Source organism: Coloeus monedula (genome assembly GCF_965178545.1).
Source record: "Coloeus monedula genome assembly, chromosome: 4".
Classification (NCBI taxonomy): domain Eukaryota; kingdom Metazoa; phylum Chordata; class Aves; order Passeriformes; family Corvidae; genus Coloeus; species Coloeus monedula.
In genome coordinates, this window is record NC_138784.1 from 76,292,382 (window position 1) to 76,319,377 (window position 26,996).

Here is a 26,996-nt window from a genome sequence, read left to right on the forward strand (position 1 = left end):
CTTGCCATAAATAACTACAATGTAACATTAAAGCTGTGACCTTCTGTGATAAGCAGCTGCCCTGCACACCCACAGCAGAACACAGACAGGCGATGGCAGGCCTGGCAGCTGGAAGAACACTCTACCCCAGCTATTGCAAAACCCATCACAGAACAGCAAGGGCAGACAGGGAAGAACCCAAATTCTGCCTCAGAGGAAGGTACACATGCCATCCAGGCCCTTCCAGGAACTGTTTCCCCCCTCCCCAGAGAGCCATCAGTCCCACTGTCCAAGGGTGAAATCCATCCTTTACCTGCAGAGCACCTTTTGCACCAAGGGTGGCTCTGGCCTGGGGGTAGAAGAAGGGGGGCAGGTGAAGATCATGTGGGGATTGTGATGTTTAAAGGAGGAACCAAAGGCAGTGAAATTCACGGACCTGGGTGATTTGAGGAGGAACAAAACTGAAAAAACTGAGGTAAGGGAATTGAAGACCAGTTGTGTAAGTACTGTTCTATTCTATCATACTAGTCTAAGCAGTGAGATGGGAAACACAGACTGATGAACAGAAAAAAAATTCTGTACCTGTGCTGCATACTTGATTTCAGCATCTTTCAGATTCACTTTGGCTACAGCCAGCTGTTTCTTCAGGTCCTGAACAGTCCCCTCTTGCTCCCTGAGCTGCTCTTTCAGTACTTCCACTTCCTCTCTGTGCCCTTCACTTGAATTTTCGTTTTTCTGACATTTCAAGAGGAAACAAGTGGGAAAAAGAGAAATAGAGGAAAGTAAACTTATCAGTATTACTGGTTAATAAGTTAAATAAATTAATTAATTTTTAAAAAGATACTAGAATGCTACTGCACTCGACTCCTAATCAGATGCTGATTTTTGCTACATTGCTTCATTTCTTAACTTCACATTTCTTTTGTTTCTTTAAACGAAGTTGTCCTATATTAAGTAACTATCTTCTCTATTTTTGTGTAGATATGCACAAGACACCTTTAATTGGGAAGTGTCAAAGCACTTGGAACAGCTAACAGTCCATGACTGCTCACTATATAAACTAAGGCAAATTAGATTATTAAATACATTATAATACATAATTTATTATATGACTACCCTGATTTGTGAGGCTTTTTAACATCACATCTTTCTCTAATACCCGAAATAAAAACATTTTAAAACTAGCTATAGAAGAGTATTCTCCATGTGACAAAGGGGTAGACATTCTAGACTATAGAAAATGCCCATGGAAATCTCTTTAGACTACAGGATTAATAGCAATGAACTTATTAGATATCAGCAAAGAGAACAGGCAAACAATTACCAGTTCTACTCCACTCTGAAGCACTTTAATCCTCTGCTTATAACCATGAAATGTAAACAACGTTTCACATAAAACGTGCTTAGGCTGTGTCTACTCAGACAACCCAGCACACTACACCTGCACTCTTCTCTCTGTCTCTCAACCACCTGGGTGAAGGCAGGCCCCTGAACCCACAGCTGTGCTTCACACCTGGGTCAGGGCAGGTCCCTCACACCACCCATCACTGAGCAGACAAACCCATTCCACATTCTCATCTCAGCACTTCCAGCTACTGTGAGCACTCAGTGCTGGGTATTTTGTACTGAATATATAGAAAATGCATCTCTTTTATTTGTGACAGGTATTTGGTCAAATACCACCAATAACACAGAAATTCTACAGAGTATTTATGTCCTTAAACCCATCCTGAAAAAATGATGAAGGCTTTTAGAAGTACTTATGAATCAGTGTAATAAGAATAAGATGCTACTGTTCCTCAAAAGATGTTTCACCTACAGAGAAGGTCTTTGGCAGGAAGTAGAACAGACAGACAAGGAAGCTTCAACTATGCTTAAGTTTAGAAATAGAACAGGACAGAAAAATAAAGATCAGAAATGCAGGAAGCTCTAAGAAGCCAGGGATATACATAACTTATAAGACTGGGGCAGAGGAGTTGCTGGAGGGAAGACGGGTAGACTAGTTTGCTTATTTGTAATTAGCTCTCAGGATTGACATTTACAGTCGGATTTGGAAAAGCCTCTTACACTGGCCATTACACAGAGTGCCACAATTAAGAACAGTAGCACAGCCATAAAGTTCCCAGAGCTCAAGCTCTTAAATATTATGTTTTTACAGAATGTATAAACTCTTATATCTGAACATAATTTATCTTTACCCACTCTAAAAGTTTGAGAGGAGCCTCAATTGTTCTGTATACAAATACTATCTGATAGAAAGAGATAAGCTGATATTTCCATTCTTCTCAAAATAAAGCACTCTGCTAAAAGCCCAGGAAGCAACAGTACTAATTAGATATTCAAAATACAGCCTTCCCATAGGGCCCACATCATAGAGAGGAAAAAAACCCAGCCCTTTGCTAATGTTCAATACTTCAGCACAACATGCAACCCTAACCTAGAATTTTGCCCTTCAAATGGCAGTGTAACTGTCTAGGAGATACCCCCATTACTCAAGACATCATCTACTTGGAGAAATAAGTGTAAATAAAGTACTTTGTAGCTTCTCAGTACGTCCAACCTTGCAAGAAAGAAGCTAGTGGTTTCTGGGTCAAATACGTAACATTGCAGATAACTGCCCTAGCATAATTTCACTCAAACTATGCTCTAACCCAAACCAAATAAGGCAGTGGTCCATACCATGTCCACTGGAGACTGTCTCAAGCCCTCATTCCTCTAATTAGAAGGCCATTTTTCTTAATGACTAATTTACATTCATCCATTCACCTGCATTATCCTTTAACAGTTCTCCCACCTTCTTGGTGCTCACCTTCCTCATACAACTGTAGAAAAAAAAAAGACATTTCCTCTCTGACTTTGCTTGACTAAATAACCAAGCTATTTGAGTGTCTCCCAAGTGCAGCTGCTAACATGATGGGACAACAGAAAGTCTCTTGCTGGCTCTCAGAATTTCTCTTTCCCAATTCCAAGTGAGCAGAACATGACAACACGCCACACAAGGCCTTGCCACTCTCAGTGGAATAGCTAGAACGGTATGCAAAAAAGATAAGGCCTCTTTTTCAAATCGATGTTGCACCAATTAACTGATGATAAGCTTTCTCTCATTTTGCCTTCTTCGACTGATAAATTTGAATTTTGAAGCAAGAACACTCACCAGTCTTCAACAGCAAGTCTACACAAACTCATGTAACAGCACATGACTGTTACACACACATGCTGCATATAGGTAAGCTAAAAAGAGCCTCAGCACCAGCACAGCCATGTCAATTGACACAGCTGAACAGCCTCCATGGTCTCCACTGGCCTCTGCAGCCAGGGAATATTGTCCATGACCTTGCAGTATACAGTGTCATGACACCAGAAATGCTCGATCGTGCACTTGTTAAATTTTATTTTATTTTTCTATTAGCTCAATCCTTGAGATCATCCAATTCTTCATGTATGAAAACAGATGGTGCTTTGCATTGAGAAGGATTCTCAAGTTGGTATTGGGAATTACAGAAGCACATTTCTATGATTTTATGATGCTCCTAATCAAAGATAGTCAGCACAAGTCACAGAACCAATCTTTGCTTTGTTAGTAGTCACCTCTCATCTGACAGCTCTCACATGCACCTTTTATTGTTTCCTATAATATTTTAATATTTTTTTCAATGTCTGAAATAACCTTTATGTTCTCTGGTTTAATGAACATCATCTGATGTCTGGAAACCATTTTGGACTTATATCCCATCTCCCTTGTGTAATATTACCAACTTTTTAAAGAAAACATTGTTCTGCTGATCACATAGTTAAGTTTTCAAAAATTACCAGCTCCAATGGGAGCTTCTGGTCAGTAGCTAACAGCCTCTTTAATGTCTTCATAGAGGATACTTTCCCCTCAGTTTTTACATAGTGTTACACAATTATGGTTTGTCAACCATAAAACTTTATGATGGCTCAGGAAGCTACATGACTGGAAGAAATAGATATTTATTTTTTTATGTATTTAAGTTGCTGCCTTCCAGTTTCAATGACCTCCTTACCTCTTCATTCTTGTACTCCAGCCAACTTTTGCTGCACTGACAGGACAGGTTAACATTTTGAAGCTCTAAGCTCAGACAGACACACAGTTTCTACAGGAAAGACCTTGGCTACAATGGATTACCAAAGTTATGCAAAGGGAAACTAGCCTCTGCCCTTGAGGAGATCAAGTTGAGCAGTCCAAGGGTATCTGCAGTACAAGGAGCTAGACAGACAGGCTTCCTACAGCACAGGCATAGACATCCTTGCTGGAACTGTGAACATCCTGCTAATAAGACAAATAGGCCCTGCTGGCTCACTGTCACCTGAAACATCAGGCAGTACCAGGTTATCAATAGAAGCCACATCTTTTAAGCAGCCCCGTTCTCCCAACCTTGGGATACTCCAGCTCTTCTGATAAGGCCTGTGTAGGCAGTGGTGATCCTCTCTCTGTCAGCTCCTCGATGCGTTTGTTCAGAGAGGCCAGTTTGGCTTTGGCTTGAAGTTTAAGCTTCATCAGCTTTGCATCTGCAGCCTCTCGCTCTTTCTGTAAGAGAAGGACACAAACTGACTGCACCTCAAGCTCCAGTGCTGTTACCCAAGAAGCATCACTTTGAAAAGCGACACAACTTGTCAGTCTGCCATACTCTGTTTAACCCTGCCTCCCCAGTAACAGCACTATTAAAAATACATCTGCAAAACAAATTTGTTCTGAAACACTGCACATACCAAATTGTAGCTTCTACCCCAGCACTTCCTTTCAAGGGACAGAGCACTCAGGGACTTCACCCAGCAGTGAATACAAACTCAGTTTGACTTCCTCTGCTATATGCAGTCCCTCAGAACTATCTCAAGTAACCGCACTACCACCATACCACAGGGTAGGCAACACAAACCTTTGGGAATGTGCCATAAAACCACTGGACTAGCGGATGAGTGCAGCACAGGCTACTCTGTATCAAACACCCTGAAGCAGGGAAAGAACAACCTCACACAAGGTGTCAGTATTTATTAGAGCCCCTGGGAATCTGCATGGACCTCAAAGAGCTCTGAGACAAAATGCTGGGTAACTTGGATGCAACTTATCTACTCTAGACTAAATTAACCCAATCAAACTAACAGAAGATATCCTGCATCTCTTGGATTAGGGTCCATTCTTCAAATTCCAATAATTCCCTGGAACTGATGCCATTCATCATGCAGGTATCTCATGTTCAAAAAAAACCAGAGACTGGCTTGCACAGAAAACTGCAGCAGCATTTTATTCTCAGTCCCCAGAGAAAGAAATGGTACCTTGAGTACAGTTTCTTTTTCCTGGAGCAGAGCATCCTTTTCTCGAATCAAATCCTTCAGCTGAACAACTAGCTTTTCTGTTTGGGCTAGGCGCTCCAACAGCTCCTCAGGTGCCTCCTCCATGCTCTCTGCTTCTGACTCCAAAGCATGTACCTGAAACAACAAAATTAGTGTTCTGAAGGAAAAAACTATAAACAGCCGGCAGCGGAGCATCCGCACGGTATCTTCAGCTCCACTCCTAAATGCTGCGTTCTGCCCCCTGCAGGCATTTCATGGAGCCTGCAGGAATACACAGTTAGATGAAACCAGGAGGAAAGCTCAGAGAACTCATGAGCCAATACACAAAAACAAAGAGTACCTTGCTGACCACCACATGCACAAATCTAAAACGAGAGGCATCCTCACACACTATCCACTGTCTCAGTACCAAAGGGCAGCACAGAGATGAAGCCCCCTACTGTCACCCAACCACACAGAGCTTCCCTTTCTGCTACACACAATCACTAGTACTCTTAAAAGTCTTTCTTCACCCTAATTCCAGTTTGTTTCCTAGGATCACCTTGAGATGTGGAAACTGAAGAGATTATGGTCTGCCCAACAGAAATGGTGACTTAAGAGGTGAGGAGGAGGAGAAAAGCAGAGTGGAATGACAGTTCAGTCTAGTGCTCAGCAAGGAAGAAGCAGGAGACAGTTCTCACTGCAGTATAATGAACCACACCCCCCAAACTAATTGTCAGTAAGGTTTGAAAGTCTTTAGATAACACTGTACTCACAGCAATAGATGGTTCAGTAACTGCATCTCCATCCTCCCCAGACAGTTCTTGTAAAACAGTACTTGCTAAACCTGACAAACGACTCAGCATCTTGAGCCTAAAACAAAACCAAGAGTCAAAATACAGTTCCAGAGTCAAAACTGCTATGAAGAATAAGCTCCATCATGCTGATCTGTAATGTTACAACAGCTGGTGACCAGGCTTGCAGGGAATTTGTCTCTTTCGCCAAGAGAGACAAGTCAAAGTAAAACCTCAGGAAAAAAAAAAGTCACGTTAACAGGAGCAGCCAGATCCTCTGAACATTAAAGCAGAGGATGTGCTGGTGTCAAGACAGACAAAGATTCCTTCACTGCTCTACATGTAAATACATTTTTATACCAGATGCCAAGTCATCCTCATAGTTCACTCTTGATCTTTCTTAAAAATGACATTACAGAACCATGATCTGTTCAGTTCACTGAAAAGAAGGGTGATTGTTAAATGAAGTAATTTCTCTACAGGCCAAACATGGCCCGTAACATAAAATCAGCTTTCTGCTAATAAGTAGTGGAAATAATGGACTGAGCCTTGAAGTTTGCTAAAAGATGCAAGTGTGTCGCATTAGAGAGATGATGAGATCTCCGCATGTCACATACGGGACGGGACAGGACCTTGACACAGGGGAATAATCTGGAGAGGACATATATTCTCTGGCTGCTGCTTAGCATACCTTTTTTCCTTTCCTTGAAATTCAGGAGCCAAACTAATCCAGCAAGTGGAAGTGAAGAGCCAAAAAACACACAACAGTACCAGCAAGCAACATATAACTTGTCATTTCGGGGAGAGCAGCAAATTAAATTCTCCGTTATTAACTAAGACAATGGGAAGCACTCCATGTCAGTAAATTCATCAAATTTGAATGAGCCTTTGATAAGCCAAAGTATAGAGTTGCCAACCAGAAGGATATCAACAGGCTGGAGAAATAGATGGATAGAAACATCATGAAGCTCACGAAAGGCAGAAGCCTATGCCTTGGATGGGAAAAGCATGAGTGGTACAGGCTAAGGAGCAACTGGCTGTACAACTGTGATGCAGAAGACAAGCTTGAAGTGTACAGTGGCCAAGCTTGGCACAAGCCACCAGTGCACTCACAGCAAAGGTCAGGTGTATCCTGAGCTGTATTGGTAGGACTGCAGGCAGCAATTATTCCTTCCTCTCTATTCACACCTATAAGACTTCATTTGAAGTAGAGTGGCCACTTCCAAAATACTGAATCAAGTACAGCAGACACCCCCCAGGATGACTGGGGTTTGGGCTACAAGGCATATAGAGAGTATAAGAATGCTGGGCTTGTTCAGCCCTGAGAACAGCAGGTGAAGAGTGGGATGCAACTGCTGTCCTCCCTACAACCACCTATAAGGGAGCTAAAGACAGAGCCACACTCCTCTTACAAGGTCCACATCAGATGGACATGAGGCAGAGGACACAAGCAATTTCAATCAGGGAAAAAAATGCACAGGGAAGATGTTAAAATACTGTATTAGGCTCATAGCAACCTGATCTGATTTTTGATGTTAGACAAGCTAAGAGCAAAGTATTTGACCAACTGAACTCCCAAAATCCCTTAAGAACAACAGAATCATCATTCTAGTATTCTATAAAAAGAGGTCACATGTGACATTTGACAACTCTGAACAGAAAGGCCCCAGAATGGTCCATGCCTGTAAGTGGCAAAACCATTTGAACAATTACAGAAGCTCCAGTAGTGCAAGCTGAAACTAGGCAAACTCTGATTAGCTATAAGATCAAGTTCACATTATTAAAATTATCTCCATCAACTGGAAACTTTTAATATGACAAGATGTGTCTGCCTCACTAGAAGTAGGCTTCTGAAGCTGGCTACACAGATTCCTGACCTCCTTTGTCTTACTAAGGAAATCTTTGGTCTTAGATTGCCACTTAAATGTGTGAAAATATTGACACTGGAGTGGAGCAGTGCGCTATTTTTCTGCGGCAGCCACCTGATTTTGCAGAAGTAGAAAACATGACAATACACATCAGAGCCTCAACAGCAGAAAAGAGCATGTGTACACTCACCTGTTTTGTGCTCGAAGGAGCTCATGGGTTCTGCTGATTCAGTAGTAAGGCTTCCAAGGTAGAGCAGTCACAAACGGGTCTTTCATGCCACTCCTTTTTATCTCTTGAGTACTGACAGGTTGCATGAACCAAGACTTTTGATGGAGAGAGAAGCGAAGAAGAACAAAAAGGGAAGAGGAAAATAAATTATCCAATAGTAAAGAAATAAGCCCATCCTTCATCCTACACAGTACACTCCAGGATTGTTCGTGAGTCACTTGCAATAAGTAGAAAAAGTGAAAGTCTGCTCTCTTTGGGAACATGGATTTGCAGACATGCCCTGGTTTCTCACACTGCATAGCACGAGCTCAGTCTCTTCAGTCGATGGAATAAAACACTTGAGCAGCAGTCGGTGTAGCAAAAAGACACGCAGCAAGAAGCCAGGCCTCAGACAGGCTCCTGCAAAGAACTCAAGGGGATGCAACTCCTCCAGAAACACAGTCAGAATACCAGGATTTTTCACGTGCTGCAACAACACAACAGTCAATGAAACAAGTCCTGGTGCTTTGTTCACTTCTCAGCTGGTCCTGGGGGAGACTGAGGCATGGAATTCCAGAATAGTACAGCTTTACAGTTCCTGCTAGGGAGATTTCCTAGTTGACGACATCAACTGCTTACCAAGGTGGTAATATGAGACACTCATTTAGAGACCTGGAATGTCTGGAATCCATTATAAGAATAATAAAGTATTTATAGTTTTGTAAACCATCACTCCCACGATGCCCCAATGAGGAACCGAACCGGCTGTCTTGGCAGCGGTGCATTTTAGAAAACAGCCATCCAAATGCAAGAATGCCTCTTTCTAACTGTCTCCAATACTTGAAGAAGATGGATCTGATCTTCCAGCTGAGCATTAGGCCACAGCTTCTAAAGTCACAAATGCATAATATGTGGCTGGGACCAAGAGAACCAATAGACGAATTATTAGAAGAGGTATTAGAAATGTGAAAAATATTCAGAATCTAGGCATCTGCATGGGCCTCAGAACATATCTGCATGCTACAGGTATGAACAGTTTCAAGCATGCATACCTGGATTGAGAAAATATTCTTTGGCCTTTGCCCAGGTTGGCCACATTAACCTGATACTGCACGCAAGCTAATAAGCCTTGCTGGGTTTGGCTCACAGTTGGCCTTCCCAACGTGCAAATAGAGGAACCATCTGCAGCTATTTGCACTGATGCGGACTTCAATAACCTGAACTCAAGTCTAAGAGATTCATGTCTTTTGAATTCACTTTTAATTTATATTCTCAGGTCAGCTGAATATGGCGAGGCATGTGAATGGGGAACAAAAAGTGATTCTACAACTCTATAAACAGAGCAGGTTTGCTGTCTATGTAGAGGAAAGAGGGAAAACATGGGCCTAGGTGGGCCACTGCTCTGGACAGCATCCCTCAGAACACATCCCTGTAAAGCAGCACCGCGGAGAGAGGCTCGGAATTGCAGCAGACAACTGACCTAAGCCATCAATGCACCCTCATGACAAAGGCCAGCAGCATCCTGGGCTACATTAGGAGCATTGACAGGAGGAAGGTGATCCTTCCTCTCTACTGCGTGCTAGCAAGGCCATGTCTGGAGTAACGCGTTCAGTTCTGGGCTCCCCAGAATAAGAGGTAGGAACTTGTTGGAGAAAATTCAGTGAAGGACAACAAATAAAAGGCTCAAGGAGAATCTTATCACAGAACCACAGGCTGGCCGAAGTTAGGGGGTCATCTGGTCTAAGCTCCCTGCTCAAACAGGCCATCCAGAGCCAGGAGCCCAGGATCACTGTGCAGGCAGCTTCTGAATATCTCCAAGGATAGAGGCTTCACAACCTCCCTGGACAACCTGTGCCATTGCTCAGTAACCCACACAGTGAAAAAACATTTCCTGATGATTGAGGTAATCTCCTCTGTCTCAGTTCATGCTCACAGCCACTCATCCTGTCACCAGATACCACTGTAAAGAGCCTGGCTCTGCTTTCTTTGAACTCTCCCTGAGAACAAATCCAGGAACAAGCATAACATGGCTTTAAATGCTGACCCAAAGCCAACAGTCTGCACAGAGGGTGGTGGCTGTCCTGTTCATTAGCTTCAAGGACTTGTGGCAGGAATATCCTGGTGTTACACAATGCCAGCCAGTTACTTTCCACACAAACAGAAAAGGACAGTTATTCTGTGTTTCACTGCCTCACCCCAATAAAGCAAACAGTGCAGCTCTCAGAGGCAAGACTGCTGCTCTCCCAGACTCACACTGGCATATGGATTCCCATCACTGTAATGAGCAGCAGAACACAAGGACTCTCGCTGTGCTCAGGCTGTGAGGCAGGATCCTCTACATTCTAGCTGTAGTGGAAAATAATTTTGATCAGCATTCCTATGACTAATGAACTTTTGCTGGGGAGACTTTACTTTGATCACTGGGACTACCGACAGTGATGTGGAGGAGGCGCCTTTCCTCTGAAATACCCATCCCTGACTCAAACAGCCTAAGCCTGCTGCTAGTCTGCAGAGTCTGCAGTGAGCAGGGTGTAAATCCAGGCATTTCTATCCCTAGGTATCAGTCATAGCAAAGAAAGAACTGATAGTGTTCTTCCCTAATTTATTCTATAATAAGTTTATTATACATAAACGAAGTTAATTCCTTGCATTTCCCTTCGTTTAAAACCAAACACGCATTAAAGGCACTGCTGCTGTACACAAGCCCTGGGCCAAACTTTTCATGCTGTGCAGAGGGGTTCCAAGAGAAACAAGGAGTGACAGGGAGCACTGGAGCGCCGTGCTGGGTTCCGGGAGCGGCGGCTCCTGCCGCCACAGGGGTGACGGGCAGCGCCGACGGGCCCCAGCAGCCCCGCAGACTGACCGGACCGCACGCCTCCGGCGGGCCCCGCGGAGCGCGAACCGCCCCCGGCCGGACTGCGCTCCCGGTACCTGGGGGCACCGCCGGCAGCGTCCCACCGGCGGGGGGCGGGGAAGGGGGCTGGGCCGGGCCGCAAAGCCCGGAGCGAGAGGAGAAGCCCGCCCCGGCCCATTGCCCCTTACGGCCCGGGCCCCAGGGAGCTGCGAACCCGTTCCGGCCCCGCAGGGCCACGAAAGGAGCCCAGCCGGCGACCACCGCCGAGAGCCGGGCGGCAGAATCCTCGGACCGCACAGGGCGGCCGGACAGCACCGAGGGCGGGGGGAGGCACTGACCTGAAGCACGGCGGAGGGGTCAGCACCGAGGAGCGGCTCTAACCTGCCGACGAGCTCCCGCCGACGCCGCTGCCACCACACCGCTCCCAGCGCCACCTCAGCACCGGAACGCGGCGCCGCCGCTTCCGCCTCCGGCGGGGCCCCACCCCCCGGCCAGAGAAGAACCAACCAGCTACGGGGGCTGAAAGATGGACGGGACCGCCAGGCAATCGCGACGGAGCAGCCGCCTTGGCGCCACGGCTGTCCTACAACATGGCACAAAGTCACCAATCCCGAGGATGCTTTGCGCTCCCGCCCAATAACAAGGCAGCGACCAATCAGTTGCGGCGTTTCGGGCCGGGCCGGGGGTGTTGGTGAGACAGAGGCTCGGACTGGGCGGTGGGGCCGGGGCCGGGGCCGGGGCCGGGGCCGGGGCCGACTCAGTCTCCCGCTTAGTCACTGCCGGGCAGAGCCCGAAGTGGTGCCCAGTGGTTTGGTCGGAACGTCCCTTTAAGGATGATCCAGTCCCGCCCCCCTGCCATAGGCACCTCCCACTAGGCCGGGTTGCTCCAACCCCCGTTCAACCCGGCCGTGAGAGCTTCCGGAGATGTCCAATCCGAGCCTGCCCTTGTGCACGTGGGCGCTGTTGTCCCTTGCTCTGGCACAGCTCTTGGCATAAAAATAGTTTTCTGTCTTTCTTCTAACCTCCCTCTACATGCTGATAGGCTGCAATAAAGTCTCTCTGGAGCCTTCTCCAGGCTGAACACCCCCAGCTGTCCCAACCTGTCTCCAGAGCAGGGGGGCTCCAGCCCCTGGAGCATCTCCGTGGCCTTCCCTGGACCCGCTTCGGCAGCTCCGAATCTGTCTTGTTCTGAGGGCTGCAGGACTGGAGGCAGCTCTGCAAGTGGGGTCTCACCTGAGTGGGCAGAGGGGCAGAATTCTCGCACTTACCTGCTGCCCATGCTGCCAGTCCCTGTCCAGTTTTTTTGTATTCTTTCTCAGAACTCTTGATCCATTTGTGAAAAACGAGGTTCACTCTCCTGTGAGAATTTAAAGGGTTTAATATAAAGACAATAAGAGACACATAAAATAAAGCAAAGGGGTAACGGCCGGGTGCCTTGGCGCTCTGCCAAGAGCACACCTGATGCTCGAGGTGAGTCCTTTTTATACCATTTTTACTGTCTGTTCTCTATTCATATTCAAACTTTTCCCGGAGCTGTTCTGCATGGCCACTGCTTGGTTCCGCCTTTTTAGAGCATGCGTATTGTTCTGCCTTGCGGTTTTATTTCTTTCGATTCTTGGGGTTGGGCTCGCTAGGTGAGAGTTGATAGTAGGGTGGATCTCTTAATTCTCCAGTCAGGGCTGATTGCAGCTTTGGGCCTCTTTGCCCCCCGGGCAGAGCGGTGATAGCGGCTCTCGGACTCTCCTGGCCGCCCGTTCTCCGGGCGGAGCAGCCTTTGGGCCCTTTTGTTCCCTGGACAAAGTGTTGATTAGCAGCTCCTCGGGCCTCATCCTCTGCTCGCTTGGAGGTTATCTTACTTGCTCACACTTGCTAACATTCTTGCTAAAAAGAAAGAAAACAACATCCACACAGCAAAAGCATTTCTAACATTATATAATATCTACTTTAATACTTGCGAGAAGCCAATATTACAATATATGTTTATAACACATTCACTTCCTGGTCTGTACTGGCACCAGAGGTTGCCCCCAGCCAGGTGTAGGGCGAGATTTCAGGAAGCCTGAGCAGCGCCGTTTCCTTGCCTCCTGCCCACCCTCATTGTGCACTCAGATGCACCGTATTCCTATTTCTAATGGCACCATATACTGCTGTCCTGGTATGGCCATGGGCTCTGTCCCAAGTTCACAGGGCCTCAGGACCAAGGCTTTCCAGGCCTGCTCTGAATTTTTCTTGCCCTGCCTGCAGCTTTGTTCACTATGTTCACTTGAGCTGTGAGAGCAATTTCTTCAGGTATCTACGGCTAATTTATTTTACTTATCTATCTTTGTGTGGTACAACCATGCGCTTATATTCGTAGTAATAGCAAGGAGTTTATCTACGTAGAATGAGATATTTACAACTCTAACACACACCTATATGAGTCTAAGTGGAAGGAAAGAGAAGTAAGGAAGGAAAAAAAGAAAAAGAGAGGACGAGGAAACGGTTAACAAGAACGTCACATTTCTTCCAGTGTAGAACTCCAGATGCTGACAACTTCCCATGACTCTCTCCTCCCCCTCTGCAAACATCCAAGTGAACCACAGATGTTAATATCCAGAGGAGCAGTAGGCAGGTCAGTGTAACACCAGAAAAAACACAGAAACAAAGTGCGTGTGTTGCAATTTTAATTGGATTGTTGCTACTAGTGCGGCTTTTGTCTTGTATATAAATACTTGACCTACATTATTTTTCTTTGCTTTTCTGTAATTAGATGTAGATTAATTATGACTCTCAAATTAGACTGTTAAAATTTCTTTTATACTAAAAATAAGTTGTGGCTTTAAATGTATATGTAAAGTTGTGTGACTGATACTCTACAGGGAAGGAATAGGGCCTCCAGAAGGATCTGGACAGGCTAGAGAGAAGGGCCCATGCCAGCCTCATGAAGTTTGGCAAGGCCAAGTGCAATCCCAAACATGGGTACAGGCTGGGTGATGAGTGAATCAAGAGCAGTCCTGTGGAGAAGGACTTGGGGGTCTTGGGGAACGAAAAACTGAATATGGGCCAACAATGTGCGCTCACAGCCGACTGTAGCCTGGGCTCCATCAGAAGGAACATAGCCAGCAAGGGAGCCTAGCCTCCACTTTACCTGCTTTAGGGGGAGGTGTTTCTGCCCACAGCAAGGGGTGTAATTAGATGATCTTTAAGGACTTTTGCAACCCAAACCATTTTGTGATTCTGTGAAGGTCCATCAGTGGGAAACACACACAATGTCTGGGCTTAGATATCCAACCTACCCAGCAGCTGCCTCTCGATGCCTGGTCTCCCCAGCTACCCGCACCTGGATATGCCAGACCCTCCAAGGTGCACAACCCCGCCACAGTCACTGGTACAGATTCCATTGCACACAACAGCATACAAACAGACACATACATGTGATGAGGCTCTCAGTATGCAGCTGTCTGTCTCCTGCACAGAGAAACAGACAGACAAGTGGGTCACCCTCAATTCTACACCTTCAGTCTAATAGTCAACTACTCCAATGTTCTCACTAACAGAGACATACACACACCTATTTCCCAAACTACTTTGCCTATTTGCTGACTAGTCTGGCTTGATATTTATGAGTGATCATAGACTGACATGGTCTCACTCAATCCAGTTGTGGGCTCTTAAATCCCCATGCACACATATGCCCAGAGCACAGCTCTGTGCAGCCAGAAAAAAAAAAGGAGGTAGAAGTGTTAGAACACAGGAAAGACTGTGCTGACCAGGCACCAGGCATGGCTAGACATTCATACCAATTCGCACCATTCTGCATGCAACCAGTCCCTTGTATTCCCCTTGCCTCCATTTTCTCATGCTTATTCATTCCCAAACCACCTAGACCCATCCCTTTCCCCACCTTTTGTTCTTCCCCTAAACATCCTCCTGTGAGTCTTGTGCAATCCCCAAATGCTCTTGCCCTGGACCCCACAGTCCTAGGCAGCACACTTCTTAGTCTGTAGGGTACTCTACAACCTCTCCCACTGACTCACCATGATGGGTGCCACCTCTAGGCCCAATGGGACTGATGGCTCCCCTGTGACAGATTTAGAAGGAGCTGGGACAGGGCCTTCATTTCACTTACTGAGTTATTTGTGTTCCCCAGCCTGTGGTTGTCTCTCTTTGCTCATTCTTCTTTGTGCAGTTGAGCTTTTCATGGTTTGACTGCACTTCCATGGTGGTTCTTGGATTAGCCAAACCAGGGGATTATTTGGGTTCCTCCACCCCCTGTTGTTCCTCTGTGCTCCTTTGTGTGCGTGGGGGTGAGTTTTTTCCCACATAACCTCACTCTTGTACTGGGCCACTTCTGTAACACTTTCTGGTCCAACACACTCTGTTATTCAACATGTCTATTTGAGAAAACAGACTTTCAAATCCAGTTAGAGGAGCAGATCTTTACTTAACCTCACATCTCACATCTTGTAGCCATTTCCTCTTATCTTCATGTATAATTATATCAAGGTTAAAAATAGGGTAGTCTACCAAACCAGTATAGTTCCCAATGCCAGTGTCTGATTAACCTTCTCATCCTTTCTGCTTTAGCTCCTGAAATAGCAGCGATTTGCTAGATTATCTTGCATCTCCTTTCCATTCTAAGAAGACTGTTTGTATCATTGAAACTTTCTGGTTTGTGGATCAGCCTCTAAGAAGATTAATGTTTATAATTGGCTTGTGGAAAGTTAGATCCCTCACATAACTGACATTAGTGTTGAACGTGGACAGGAGCAAACAGGCAGTGCTGTGAAAGCCACAGGAGGAAGAAGATCTTTCCTGTAGCATCATTCTTCTGACCACAGATACATATGGGAAACAACAGCAGCTCCACAGTGGATGATCTACAGGCTGTCGAGATCCACCACTGGTACAAGAAATTCATGACAGAGTGTCCTTCTGGACAGCTGACGGAGCATGAATTTAAGCAGTTCTTTGGGCTTCGAGGGCTGGATCCGGAGGCCAATAAGTACATTGAGCAGATGTTCCGCACGTTTGATATGAACAAGGTGAGTTCTCCAGCAAGGAATTAACTGTCTCGTGCTGCTTAGAAGTGATCCCCCTCCTGCACTTTCAGAGTCTTTGTTTTTCTCTTGCAAACATAAAGAACAGAAATATTGTCTTGCAAACATTTTCTCTTGCAAACATTGGTGTGGAAAGCTGCCAAAGGATGCTAATGCAAAGTAGCTAAATGGAAGGAGCAAATGAATGTGTACAGGTGATAACATAGATGACATAAACATAGGTACACCTGATTATCTAACTACCTCATGCAAGTACATCTTTGAATTTTGGAAATTACTTACTGCCTATTATTTGACTTGGCCTTGTTTGACTCACAAAATGCTAATTTCATTATTCTTCTTACGTGTTCTTATTATTCAAAAATAGATCTGTATGAGGTCGTGGACACCACAGGAATCCGACACAATAGAAATCATTATAGCATTCACAGAGGGGTAGTTTCCAGGTATTTGGCAGCTGAAATTAACACTGCATGGGCAGACAATGTCTGTGGCTCTCCTTGGTGCCAGGAGGTGCAGCATGAAGCAGGAGTGAGGGGGGGAGTAGTGTTCCTCACTGTGACGGGCAACTGCTGGTAGAAAACTGTAGCCCCCATAATTCCTTTAAGCATGCAATGGCCCTCACTTTTGCCTGCTTTTTATCCATATGTATTTCAGCCTATGCTTGCAGTCCTGTATTCTTAATGACAAAAAAATCTGAGTTTATGGCATCCTGGGAAAATTCAGCTTTGCTCTCTGCTCCAAGGTTCTGGAATGGAGTCAAGGAGGATCCAGTTACAGAGGCATGTGAACCAGGTGGGAAATCACAGAGCTAGTCTTAAAGAAGGAAAGCTTAGGGACTGACAAAGAATGTTATTTTGGACATGTGAGACAGCATAAGGAGTTAAGGAATGGTTAGGAATATTACAAAATTCTTAAAGAGAGGAGCAGACAGGCTCCATTAGGGTAGCTGAGGTCTTGTGGTGGATGTAATGACTAGAAATAACTGCAGACCTCAAAGAACATCTTTTTTTCATCCCTAAGTCCTCTGCATCCAGCATGATAATAGTGATGAGAAGCAGCTTCATCAGCTAAAGCAAAACCTTTGCAGCTTTTGCACAAGTCTTTCTTTTACTTCACCTCTCTCATTTCTTGGGATGTTTAAGGACTTTAAAATTTATTCAAGGATGTTGTGCATTCCAGTGTTCTCCTGTGAGCCCTGTGTTATGCAGTAAACGATGTTATAAGAAGATTCTCAAATTCAAATTTGGTCAGAAAAGATAAAAAACTATCATCTAAATAAAGTGATAGCGATCTCAGGAGGAATGAAGTAAGAGTGTGGCAACTAGGGGAGATGGACCTACATCAGTTAATCTTAGTCTGTTAATACTTAGTCACTTAATGTAAGCTCCTTTCATAAACAAGGGCAAGGAACAAGGGAACCCAGAGGAAAATCCACCCTGTTGTAATACACACATGATGGATGGAATTGTCTGCCCTCTGGGCCTTCAGATTTTGAGAACTTTGATGATGACAAAGAGGATAAATTTTCAATATTTTCCTTTTATAAATTGCAAGCATAGAATTATAGAATGGTTTGGGTTGGAAGGGACCTTAAAGGTCATCTCATTCCAACCCCCTGCCATGGACAGGAACACCTTCCACTGTCCCAGGTTGCTCCAAGCCCCGTCCAACCTGGCCTTGGACACTTCCAGGGATCCAGGGGCAGCCACAGCTTCTCTGGGCAACCTGTGCCAGGGCCTCACCACCCCGAGTAAAAACTCCTTCCCAACACCTCATCCAAATCTCCCCTCCTCTAGATTTAAACCACTCCTCCTTGTCCTGTCAGGACCTGCCCGTGCAAAAAGCCGCTCTCCCCCATTACTATAACCTGCTTCAGGCACTGGAAGGGGCACTGAGGTTTCCCTAGAGCCCTCTGCAGGCTGAAGAATGAATGTGAAGCGCACAGCAGATGGACAGACAGAGCAGGGACTCTCCGAGCCCGCGGGTGCACTGAGCAGGGCTGAAAACAAGGTTAATGGTGAACACAGAAACTTTACTTCAACACCTCAGTCACGTCAGCATCGGCGTGGCTCCAGCGGAGCAGCATGGGCAGGACAGAGAAGCTTCTGGCCCCAAGGCTACCTTTGGCCCAGCAGGAAATGCCGTGGTCCACTGTAGCCCTGGCTCCTGCTCATCCCGCTGCTGCTCAAGCCTTTTTGTCCTTCAGGAACTGCAGGAACTCCTGCAGCAGATTCCGGAATTGCACCAGGATCTGGTGTGGGAATGCCATGGGCATTAACGTGCCTGAGGATGTCAGCGCTGGTCTCAGGCTGTACTCAGGGGTCAAGCTGATGTGTTCCTCTGGTGCTGGTTTCAGACGCTGCTCAGGGGCCGAGGTGACGACTGGCTCTGGTGCTGGACCGGCTCTTTCTGCTGGGCTCAGGCCCGTCTGGAGCAGGATCCAGTTGTAGAAGTGCTGAGTGGAGGTGTAGATCCCGGGGTGCCGGGCTCTCTCACAGCCTCTGCCCCAGCTGCTCATTCCCACGAGCCAGAAGTAGTCGGCTTCGTTGTCCTTGCAGACGAGGGGACCCCCGCTGTCCCCCTGCGGCAGGAGAGGGGGCTCAGGGGCTGGGGGGGGGCTGCTGCCAGCACCAGGGCTGGCTCCTCTCTCCCAGCCCCTGTCAGGTCCGCACTCCCGGCACGGGAAGGCTCTGCTCAGGGGCCGGAGCCTCCAGGCCCTCGGCTGGGAGCAGCTTGGAGGCTCTCCCATCTCTGCACATTGGTCCCAGATGTGCGGAGGACAAACGTTCCAGGGTCACAACCTCGCTTTGGGTCTGCTGGGGGCACTGGATGGACTTTGTGGGCAGGACCAGGCCTTGGGGACAAGGGAACATAGGACAGAGGGACATAGGACAGATGGGGAAGGGAAGAGCAGCCCCGGGATATGGGAGAGGGACCCTCAGATGGGAAAATGAAGGGCAGCCCAGGCAGTGGTGGGGACTTGGTGCTGGCAGGATGCCAGGCCAGGCCCAGCTTATGCCGGGCCATGTTTGGGGGGTGAGGGGGTCCCTGTGCTGCTGGGGGCTGAGGGACTCACCCCCCAAACAAGCATTTTTGCACTGAATGTTAGCAAAGTAAGTCACACACTCCTACCTGGCAGGTGTCGATGCTGCCCTGGGGGTACCCTGCACACAGGTTGTCAAGATGAACGGCCCCCGCGTACCATGGGCTGCTGTTGCAGAGCTCCGTGTCCATGAGGTGGACCTTGGACTCCCGCAGCACCATGCCCGATCCCTGAGCTGTGGGCACAGAGGGGAATGAGCCCCCAGCAGCTCGGTACCCATCCTCTCCCCTGCCTGGGGTGAATCCCTACCCCGGGCCTGGCTCTGCCCCTTCTCTGGGACTGGCTTTGCCCCTTCTCCGTGGAGCGACGGTGTCCAGCTGTGTCCCTGCTGTTGGCTCTGGGGGAGGGGCCAGACCCATCTCTCCAGAGGCTTCACAGAGTCACGGAATTGTTCGGGTGGGAAGGAACCTTACAGCTCATCCTGTTCCACGCCCCGTCTTGGGCGAGGACTCTTTCCCCCAGCCCGGGCTGCTCCGAGCCCCGGCCCCGCTGACGTCCTGCAGCCGGACCCTGTCTGTGGCCAGCCCATGTCCCTGGGGTGCCCAGTCCATGTCGCCAGGGTGCCCAGCTCACCCTCGGCGCACACATCTTGTTTGAGAACCCACCTTTAGCAAAATCCCAGCCGGCGATGTAGCAGGATTTCAGCTCCGAGACCCTGAGCGAGGCGTCGGGCACACAGCCCAGCTGGATGTAGTCGCTGCACTCCACGGGCTGGTCCAGCTCCACCAGGGCGATGTCGTTCCTCGCCGTGGCAGCCACGTAGTGCTGGTGCACCAGGAGCCTCTGGATGTGGCGCACCTTGGACTCGGGGCCCGGCTGAGTCAGGTCTGTGGTCCCAATCACCACCTCCCACGTGGAGACGCCTCTGGAGAGCAGATGGAGAGAGGGGTGACAGGGAGCAGAGCCACAGGCTGCAGCAGCCCAGCATTTCCCGGCCTTCTGCTTCCCAAGGCAGAGAGAGAAGCAGAGAGGAAAGAGCCAGGATGGAAGTGGCATGTGGTGCTGTGACCTGGCCACCTGCCCGTGCTCGGGGGACATCTCTGTCCCTGCTCCTCCTTACCCGCCCCTGGCGAAGCAGTGTGCAACTGTGAGGACCCACTGGGAGCTGAGGAGGACACCTGAACACATGTGCCACGTGCCGTTCTCCCAGGTGGCCTGGATGCTGACGATGCCAGGCCAGGCCCCTGGCTGGACACTGGTGCCACCCTCAGCACGGGACGTGCCGGCAGCAGAGCTGTGGTCAGACGCCATGGGCCGGAGCCCGCAGGTGCCTCTGGAAGCACAAAGCCATCAGTGTTCTGCTCGGTGGCTGCTGCTGCTCGGGCTGAAGGTCCCCCATCATCCCTTCCTGCCTGGCACTGAGCGGCAGGAGGACCAGGGACCCCTGAGGGGCACATCTGTCCTCCACCCCATTCTGCTGCAGCTCTGCAGACAGGTTGTGCCAGTAGCTGGGCACTGACCAGGGACTGAGGCTTCTCCTCCAGGGACTGAGGCTGGAACACTGTGGTGCAGGTGTGGGGAACATGCAGGGCCACCGACACAGGGGACCCCCTAAGAGGAACCATTCACCTGCAGGTATCCCAGGTGCCCCCCACGGGCCCAACCAGGGCCAGCAGGACGAGCAGCCCCAGCAGAGCCATCGGTGCCAGTGCAGGTGGCAGTGGCCAGGATTGCGGTGTCACCTCCAGTGCGGCCACCGACACAGCGGCCACAGGCTTCGTGGTGCTCACAGTGCCCCAGCCCAGGGCCGCTGTCACAGAGGGGCCGGTTCTGTGTGCTGGCCATGGCAGGGAGGGGCAGCACAGAGTCATAGAGGCATGGAATGGTCTGGGTGGAAGGGACTCTAACGACCACCTAGTGCCATCCCTGTCATGGGCAGGGACACCTTCCACTATCCCAGGGTGCTCCAAGCCCCATCCAGCCTGGCCTTGAACACTTGCAGGGATCCAGGGGCAGCCACAGCTTCCCTGAGCAACCTGTGCCAGGGCCTCCCCACCCTACCAGTCAGAAATTCCTTCCTAACACCTCATCTAAACCTGCCCACCTTCAGCTTAAGGCCATTTTTCCTGTGTCCTATCACTACATGCTCTCATCCAAAGTACCCCTCCAGCCTTTTTCTAAGCCCCCTTTAAGTACTGGAAGGGGCACCAAAGTCTCCCTGGAACCTTCTGTTCTCCAGGCTGACCAGCCATAACTTAGCCTGTCATGCCCTTCTTCCCACCCTGAATGAGTATTTAAAATGTTGGGATCCTTGCTGTAAAACAGCGGTGCTCTGCTAGTTCACCTACATTCACCTTTTACATGTGTTTATTTACATCCATTTCAGAAAGGCATCTGACTTTGATTAAATACCTTAATAATTGAAAGTTTCATTTTTTTTGCTCTGTAATTTCTTGAAGTAGTTATTCGGAATCTTTGATCTAGATACATGTTTTATTTGTAGTTTGTTTTTAACCACTTCAAATTTTAGCCAGCATTAAGTCTAGGGCCGATGAACCTTTACTATCTGGCATTTTCCTTGCAGAAGAAACAAGAGCTTTGTGAGTTTCTTTGTAGATTCAAGAAATGAAATATTAAAAATCTAAATAGTGAACATTTTTTCAGTGGTCAAATCATGCTCTATGTATTTTTAAAAATATCCCCAGTCACTTTATTTTCCACAAAATGGAGAAGAGATCTACAGCTTAGTGGAACAGCATAGTTTCCCACAAAGGCAGAGCACACTAGTATTAAAATACCCTAGGGTATATTACTGTGTCCTGCAGCCATAGAGAGGAGGAGAGAAGATCCAGCAGGCAGGAATTGTGCAGCAAGACTGATCCATTTAATTATTTTACGAACTCTTTTATAGATGTTTTTCTTCATAGTCTAATTGGACAAAGGATCAGCCACCCCTTGGGGTGATTGGCTAAAATCCTAAAAGATCCATTGTCAAAATATTTTTCTACTATAATAGAACTATAAACAAGACTTCTCAAGGTTGCAGGTGTTTCATTGTTTACAGAACTCTGCTACTTCTTCTGTGAGAGACAAAAGTCTCTCACGGACTTAGAAAATAGCAAGAAAATCCTTGCTAGCAGCATTTTTGTATCTACACACTAGTACAGAAAACTTGCAGACCATGGGCTGGGCTCAACATTCTCTCCCAGCAGGCCAAAGGCAGTCAGCTTTGGTGCACAGAGGGGACTTTGTTCACACTGAAAAGGAGTGTTCCCTCACTGAAGGGGGTGAGCAGAGGGGAGTCTAGACATGTAATAGATGATAACTTTAGGAAGGTATTTAGTGGCCAGAGAAATAACATGTGTCTGTGTGCTAAGGATTTTTCCTAAGTCCAAGTCTCTGTGCCATTTGTTGGCCTTTCTCTTTCAGATGTGAATCTAAGGAACAATAAGGTGGAACAACTCCAGAGCAGTAACTTCCTTAGTCTATTTCTGTCACAATTTGTTGTTTTTTTTCCCACAGGATGGGTATATTGACTTCATGGAATATGTGGCTGCCCTCAGCCTCGTTCTACGAGGGAAGATGGAGCAGAAACTGCGGTGGTATTTCAAGCTCTATGATGTAGATGGCAATGGCTGCATTGACCGACATGAACTGCTCAACATCATTAAGGTGAATCTCCAGGGGTCTGTGTCATTGCCTCTTTCGTTAAAGACAAATCACACAAGTAAGACTTTTGCTGTTCCCATATGCATGATCATGGATGAGACCTTTAACGTCATTCCTTCTCTGAGCAGAATTCCCCACCACCATATAATGCAATAAGCAGACTCGACAGACTCTTCTTTATCACCATAGCTTATGTTACAGCATAGCTAACCGTAAAATTGTTTTAGCTTCCTGTGACCTAAATTGCACTTTCCAAGGTTGCAGAGTCTGTGACTGTCAGTTGCTATCTCTGCAATGTGTCCTTCCTATGTCCTTTTCCCCATGAGAAGTTGGAGAGGTACTCCCAGTTTTCTTTTTAGAATCAGCTCCTAAATATCAACATAATAAAACATTTCTGACTCTGGTGAGTAGCCTGAAGAAGAATGATTGAGAATGGAAAGGTTTGTATGCAAATAGCTATTGTGGATGGGGTTGGGATTACGGGCATAAAGATCACTATAAATATCTCAAAATGAATTATGCTCCAAATTCAGATTATTTTCCAGATAATGGGAAATTACCAAGATGCAGGAAAGATTCAATGACCCTAAAAAAATTATATTTCTGAATAAGAAATGTCATAAAATTGATTTGATAAAGCACTAATAGGATGTTAATAATGCATTCTGATCTAGGTAAAAATTTTAGAGCTGGATATCAAAGAGACCTGACCAAAATCAATAACTGTAGTAACATACAGCCTCCTCCTAGTAGCTTGCATAGAAATAGACATTACAGTGAAGCAACAGATAGCAATAGTTAACACAGAGCTCTTGACAAACAAGTCTGGTGGGCAACAACTGGTGGCAAGAAATGTATTGCCCTTTGAATTTTGTGGGTATAGTTCAGTGTCTTTTTTGGTAACCTTATGTGGTGGTTCTCAGGAAGTTGCTGAGATGATACTTAGTTTTAGTAAAATAGCATTTGAAAAAGAATGAAGAAAATTACCAAATATCAAAGGGTAAAAACTAGAAAATGAATAGTCTTAGTATAAAGGCTCTGGAGTCACATATTTCATGGACATCCTTAAACAAAGGAAATAATTAGCATTGAAAGAAAAGAGAACCCTGCACTATGTAGTAATGAATAAGGAGAATTGTAGCAAACAAAAGTGGATAATGCTTAAAATTTCTCAAGATGAAAATGAATTTTCTGTGAGCTCTAGGGAGAAGCCAGACACACAGGAACCAGTATATAAATGGAAATTGTGAAAGTAAGAATAGAAATAAATGACCACAGCGTATAACAAGGGAATTTCATAATGTCAAATGCAGAGGGTGTTTGACAGTGTTTCTGAGGCTTGGTGGACCGTAGGGTCACAAAGTGGGCCAAAGTGGATCAATTAGCTGGATTCTGATTCTGCCATTTCTGCAGCACCTAAACTGTACCTAAGCGGAATTAGGCCAATCCTCTGGGTTTTGCTGCTTATTCCATGCTGCAGAGCCACACTCCCTTTGCACCCTTCAGTGCCATCCATAAGGCCTGATGATTTGTGCTTTGTTTTCCTATGATGCTTATTCATTTGTATGGGGAAGGTACCAAGCACGACTGTCTTATTCTGAATCTATGCTGACCTGTGGAATCAGTCTGGGAGTCATTAGGCAGCTTCTTGTTCTTGCTCCTTTATTTTAGGCTATTCGAGCTATTAATGGTGGTGACCATGAAACCAGTGCAGAAGAGTTCACCAGCCGAGTCTTTGACAGGATTGATGTAAACGGCGACGGTAAGATTCCTGCCTTTGTCATCCAGCTCAGTCAGTCTCTGTTCTACAGAGTAACATCCATTTCTTCCTTATTTGATTGAACTTTAGGGCTCTTCATTTCATATTTTCTTTCTGTTTGCATTCTCAGCCAGTAATGCATTCTCCATGGACCAAAAAGGATTTTTCTTCTGGCATTATACATAATCAGTGTGACAGGATTTGTTCCCTCTACTGAGTCAGCTTGTTCTATCCACATGAGTTTGGTAGTGGGGTTCTGGAGTGGTGTTTTGTTTTCCTTTTTGTATGTTGCTGTGTAGCTCATGCCAGTTAGAACTGGGAAATAGTACCAAATAGCCCCAGCTGCTCCTAAGTATTTCAGCATGGAAAGGAAGAACTGGAATTTAATTTGAAGTTCACAGTTTCTTCACTGGGTCTGCTGCAGGCAGTACAGCAAGAACATTAAGTGCTCAGTCAAAAGTTGGTCAATGTCACTGTGGTCCCTGTATGTCCCCAAGAGGTATCTCTTTCCTTGCTACTTCAGGGGCTCACTACTTTCTGACAGGCTCTTTTGTTATTCCAGAATAACTCTGCTGAGCTGCTTCCCTGCACAAGGGCTTTTTGGCCTAGGTCAGAAAAATCTGTTTCTGCCTGTCACAGCCTCTGTCAGTTGCTTTACCCTTGAAAACCAGCAAGCATAGAGCAGGTTTTTACTATGACAGGTTGAGCCAAAAAGGATGCTATGATCCCACTCCTTAGCTACCCACATGTATCGTTCTTTCTTATGTGCCACTTCCCTTGTATGGGGAAAAAAAGGAAGCTGGTTTTGTCTAGATACTGGGGATGTTTCATAAAAGCTTAAGAAGACTCTCTGAGGTCTTTAGAACAGTGCTTTAGAACAGTGCCTATATAGTAAGTGGTCTCTCAAGTTAGACTACTGTACTCCTTTTTCTGTCAGATGTGGATTCTGATGCCTTTTATTTGTGTCTGACACAGGTGAACTTTCTCTGGATGAATTTGTGGAGGGAGCAAGGAAAGATGAGGAGTTCATGGAGGTTATGATAAAAAGTTTGGACCTGTCACACATTGTGGCCATGATAAACAACCGTCGGCATAGTGTATAAATCAAGCTGGAAAAAAATGCTTTGCCAATAGACAGAAGGATGTAGAAACACAAGGAAGGAATGACAGCATGTTTTTTAAAAAAAACAAAATTTCCATAAACATGAATATGGAAGTAGGAACAGAAAGACACTGCTATATTTGTGCATCGGAGTGCATGTTCTGGTACAAATGCTCAAGCTTAGCCACATAAATGCAGGGCAAGTTCAGAAAAACTGGATCTCGATGGCAGTATTTGACTTCTCTTTCTAAAATTTAAAGGCCAAATTTCAGGGAACAAATTTCCTTTTTATTCTGTGTCCCAGAATGTCACTTTGAAATGGACTAAAAATAACATCAAGTTTGTACAGAGCACTAGCAGAACTGGGTGGTGGAGTGCATAGGAAATATTCTGACATACAGAAGAAGAGTTTCAAACTGTTATTAGTGTAGAGAACTATCAAAAGAATGTAACTTGCACTGTTCTTGTCATGGTATTGGTTCATAAGCACCAGCATGGTTGTCCATACCAGATGTGCTTGGATTTGGTAGTCTCTACAGAAGCAGCTTTAGTTATAAGGTCACAAGAACTGAAAGGAAAACCAGTCTGATAGTGACAAATCTGTCTCCAGCTGCAGCTGTTCAAGCTTTCTGTGATCAAAGAACTATAGCAAACAAGTCAACAGTTTGGAGCAGCTTCTGTAACCAGAGAAAATACGCTACCCTGTTTCCCAAAGCAGAAGAATCACTTGAGAGATCAAATCTTTTATATACTCATTGTCCTACTTACTCTCCTCTCATACAACTGAGTCTCTGGGAATGTTCAAGGCCACATTGAACAAGGCTTGGAGTAACCTGATCTAGCCCCATGGCATGGGGCTGTAACAAGATGATCTTTGAGGTCCCTTCCTACGCAAACCATTCTGTGACTCTATGATAAATGAAATATTTGAAGATGATCCTAATATTATTGCCCTCACACATCCTTTATTGGTCTTTCTTTTTGTTCTTGAGGAGACAATCTAATTGAAAGAAACAACTCACCAAGGTGACTTGTGAATTGTGCTGTTCATGTGAATGCTGGAGTGAAGCTGATACTCTAGAGAGTGCTGCTGTAAATGACTCTGATTTTGTACACGATGGGAAGAGTGATGCAGCATGGAGAGAAACCCAGCAAACTGTGTCTTGTTCACTGTTCATTAGATAAGGTCGTGATCAGAAGCTCTTTTGAATCTGGGGAGAGAACCAGAAGGAAAGAAGAATGCAGGAAAAGTTCAACAGAGTGCCTATGCATAGTTGGCATGTTTTTCCTGTGCAGGAGGAAGAACTTGCAGACCTGCAACAAAACTTTATATTGGACTTATTCTTGCTTATATTTAGGTTTCTGTGAAGTTGATATGTGTGTTGG

The 26,996-nt window shown here is 46.3% G+C and overlaps 3 protein-coding genes across 3 annotated transcripts in view; 1 reads left to right on the forward strand and 2 right to left on the reverse strand.

Annotated features, from left to right (window-relative positions):
• GOLGB1 (golgin B1) overlaps window positions 1–11,425 on the reverse strand; it is a gene marked incomplete at its 3' end in the record, with an annotated part of 58,292 nt that extends 46,867 nt beyond the window's left edge. Inside the window, exons 1-6 of the mRNA XM_082280393.1 lie at window positions 11,334–11,425; window positions 8,124–8,257; window positions 6,048–6,144; window positions 5,275–5,427; window positions 4,376–4,528; window positions 562–714 (exon numbers count right to left, since the gene is read on the reverse strand). Coding sequence (XP_082136519.1) covers window positions 562–714; window positions 4,376–4,528; window positions 5,275–5,427; window positions 6,048–6,137 — 549 coding nt within the window. The 5' untranslated portion in view covers window positions 6,138–6,144; window positions 8,124–8,257; window positions 11,334–11,425. The remainder of the gene's footprint in view (window positions 1–561; window positions 715–4,375; window positions 4,529–5,274; window positions 5,428–6,047; window positions 6,145–8,123; window positions 8,258–11,333) is intronic.
• Window positions 11,426–14,287: 2,862 nt separating this feature from the next.
• LOC309571827 (guanylyl cyclase-activating protein 1-like) lies at window positions 14,288–25,611 on the forward strand (the record flags this gene model as incomplete). Its single annotated transcript, XM_082279679.1, has 5 exons — window positions 14,288–14,362; window positions 15,816–16,019; window positions 22,603–22,752; window positions 24,421–24,511; window positions 25,484–25,611. The coding sequence occupies 5 exons, from the start codon at window positions 14,288–14,290 to the stop codon at window positions 25,609–25,611; spliced, it is 648 nt and encodes a 215-aa protein (XP_082135805.1).
• On the reverse strand, window positions 18,223–20,406 carry LOC309571828 (acrosin-like; the record flags this gene model as incomplete). The annotated part of the gene is made up of 4 exons (XM_082279680.1): window positions 20,201–20,406; window positions 19,746–20,005; window positions 19,170–19,315; window positions 18,223–18,618 (listed from the first exon to the last, which is right to left on the reverse strand). Exons 1-4 carry the CDS (start codon window positions 20,389–20,391, stop codon window positions 18,223–18,225), a joined length of 993 nt encoding a protein of 330 aa, XP_082135806.1. The 5' UTR covers window positions 20,392–20,406.
• Window positions 25,612–26,996: the final 1,385 nt, after the last annotated feature.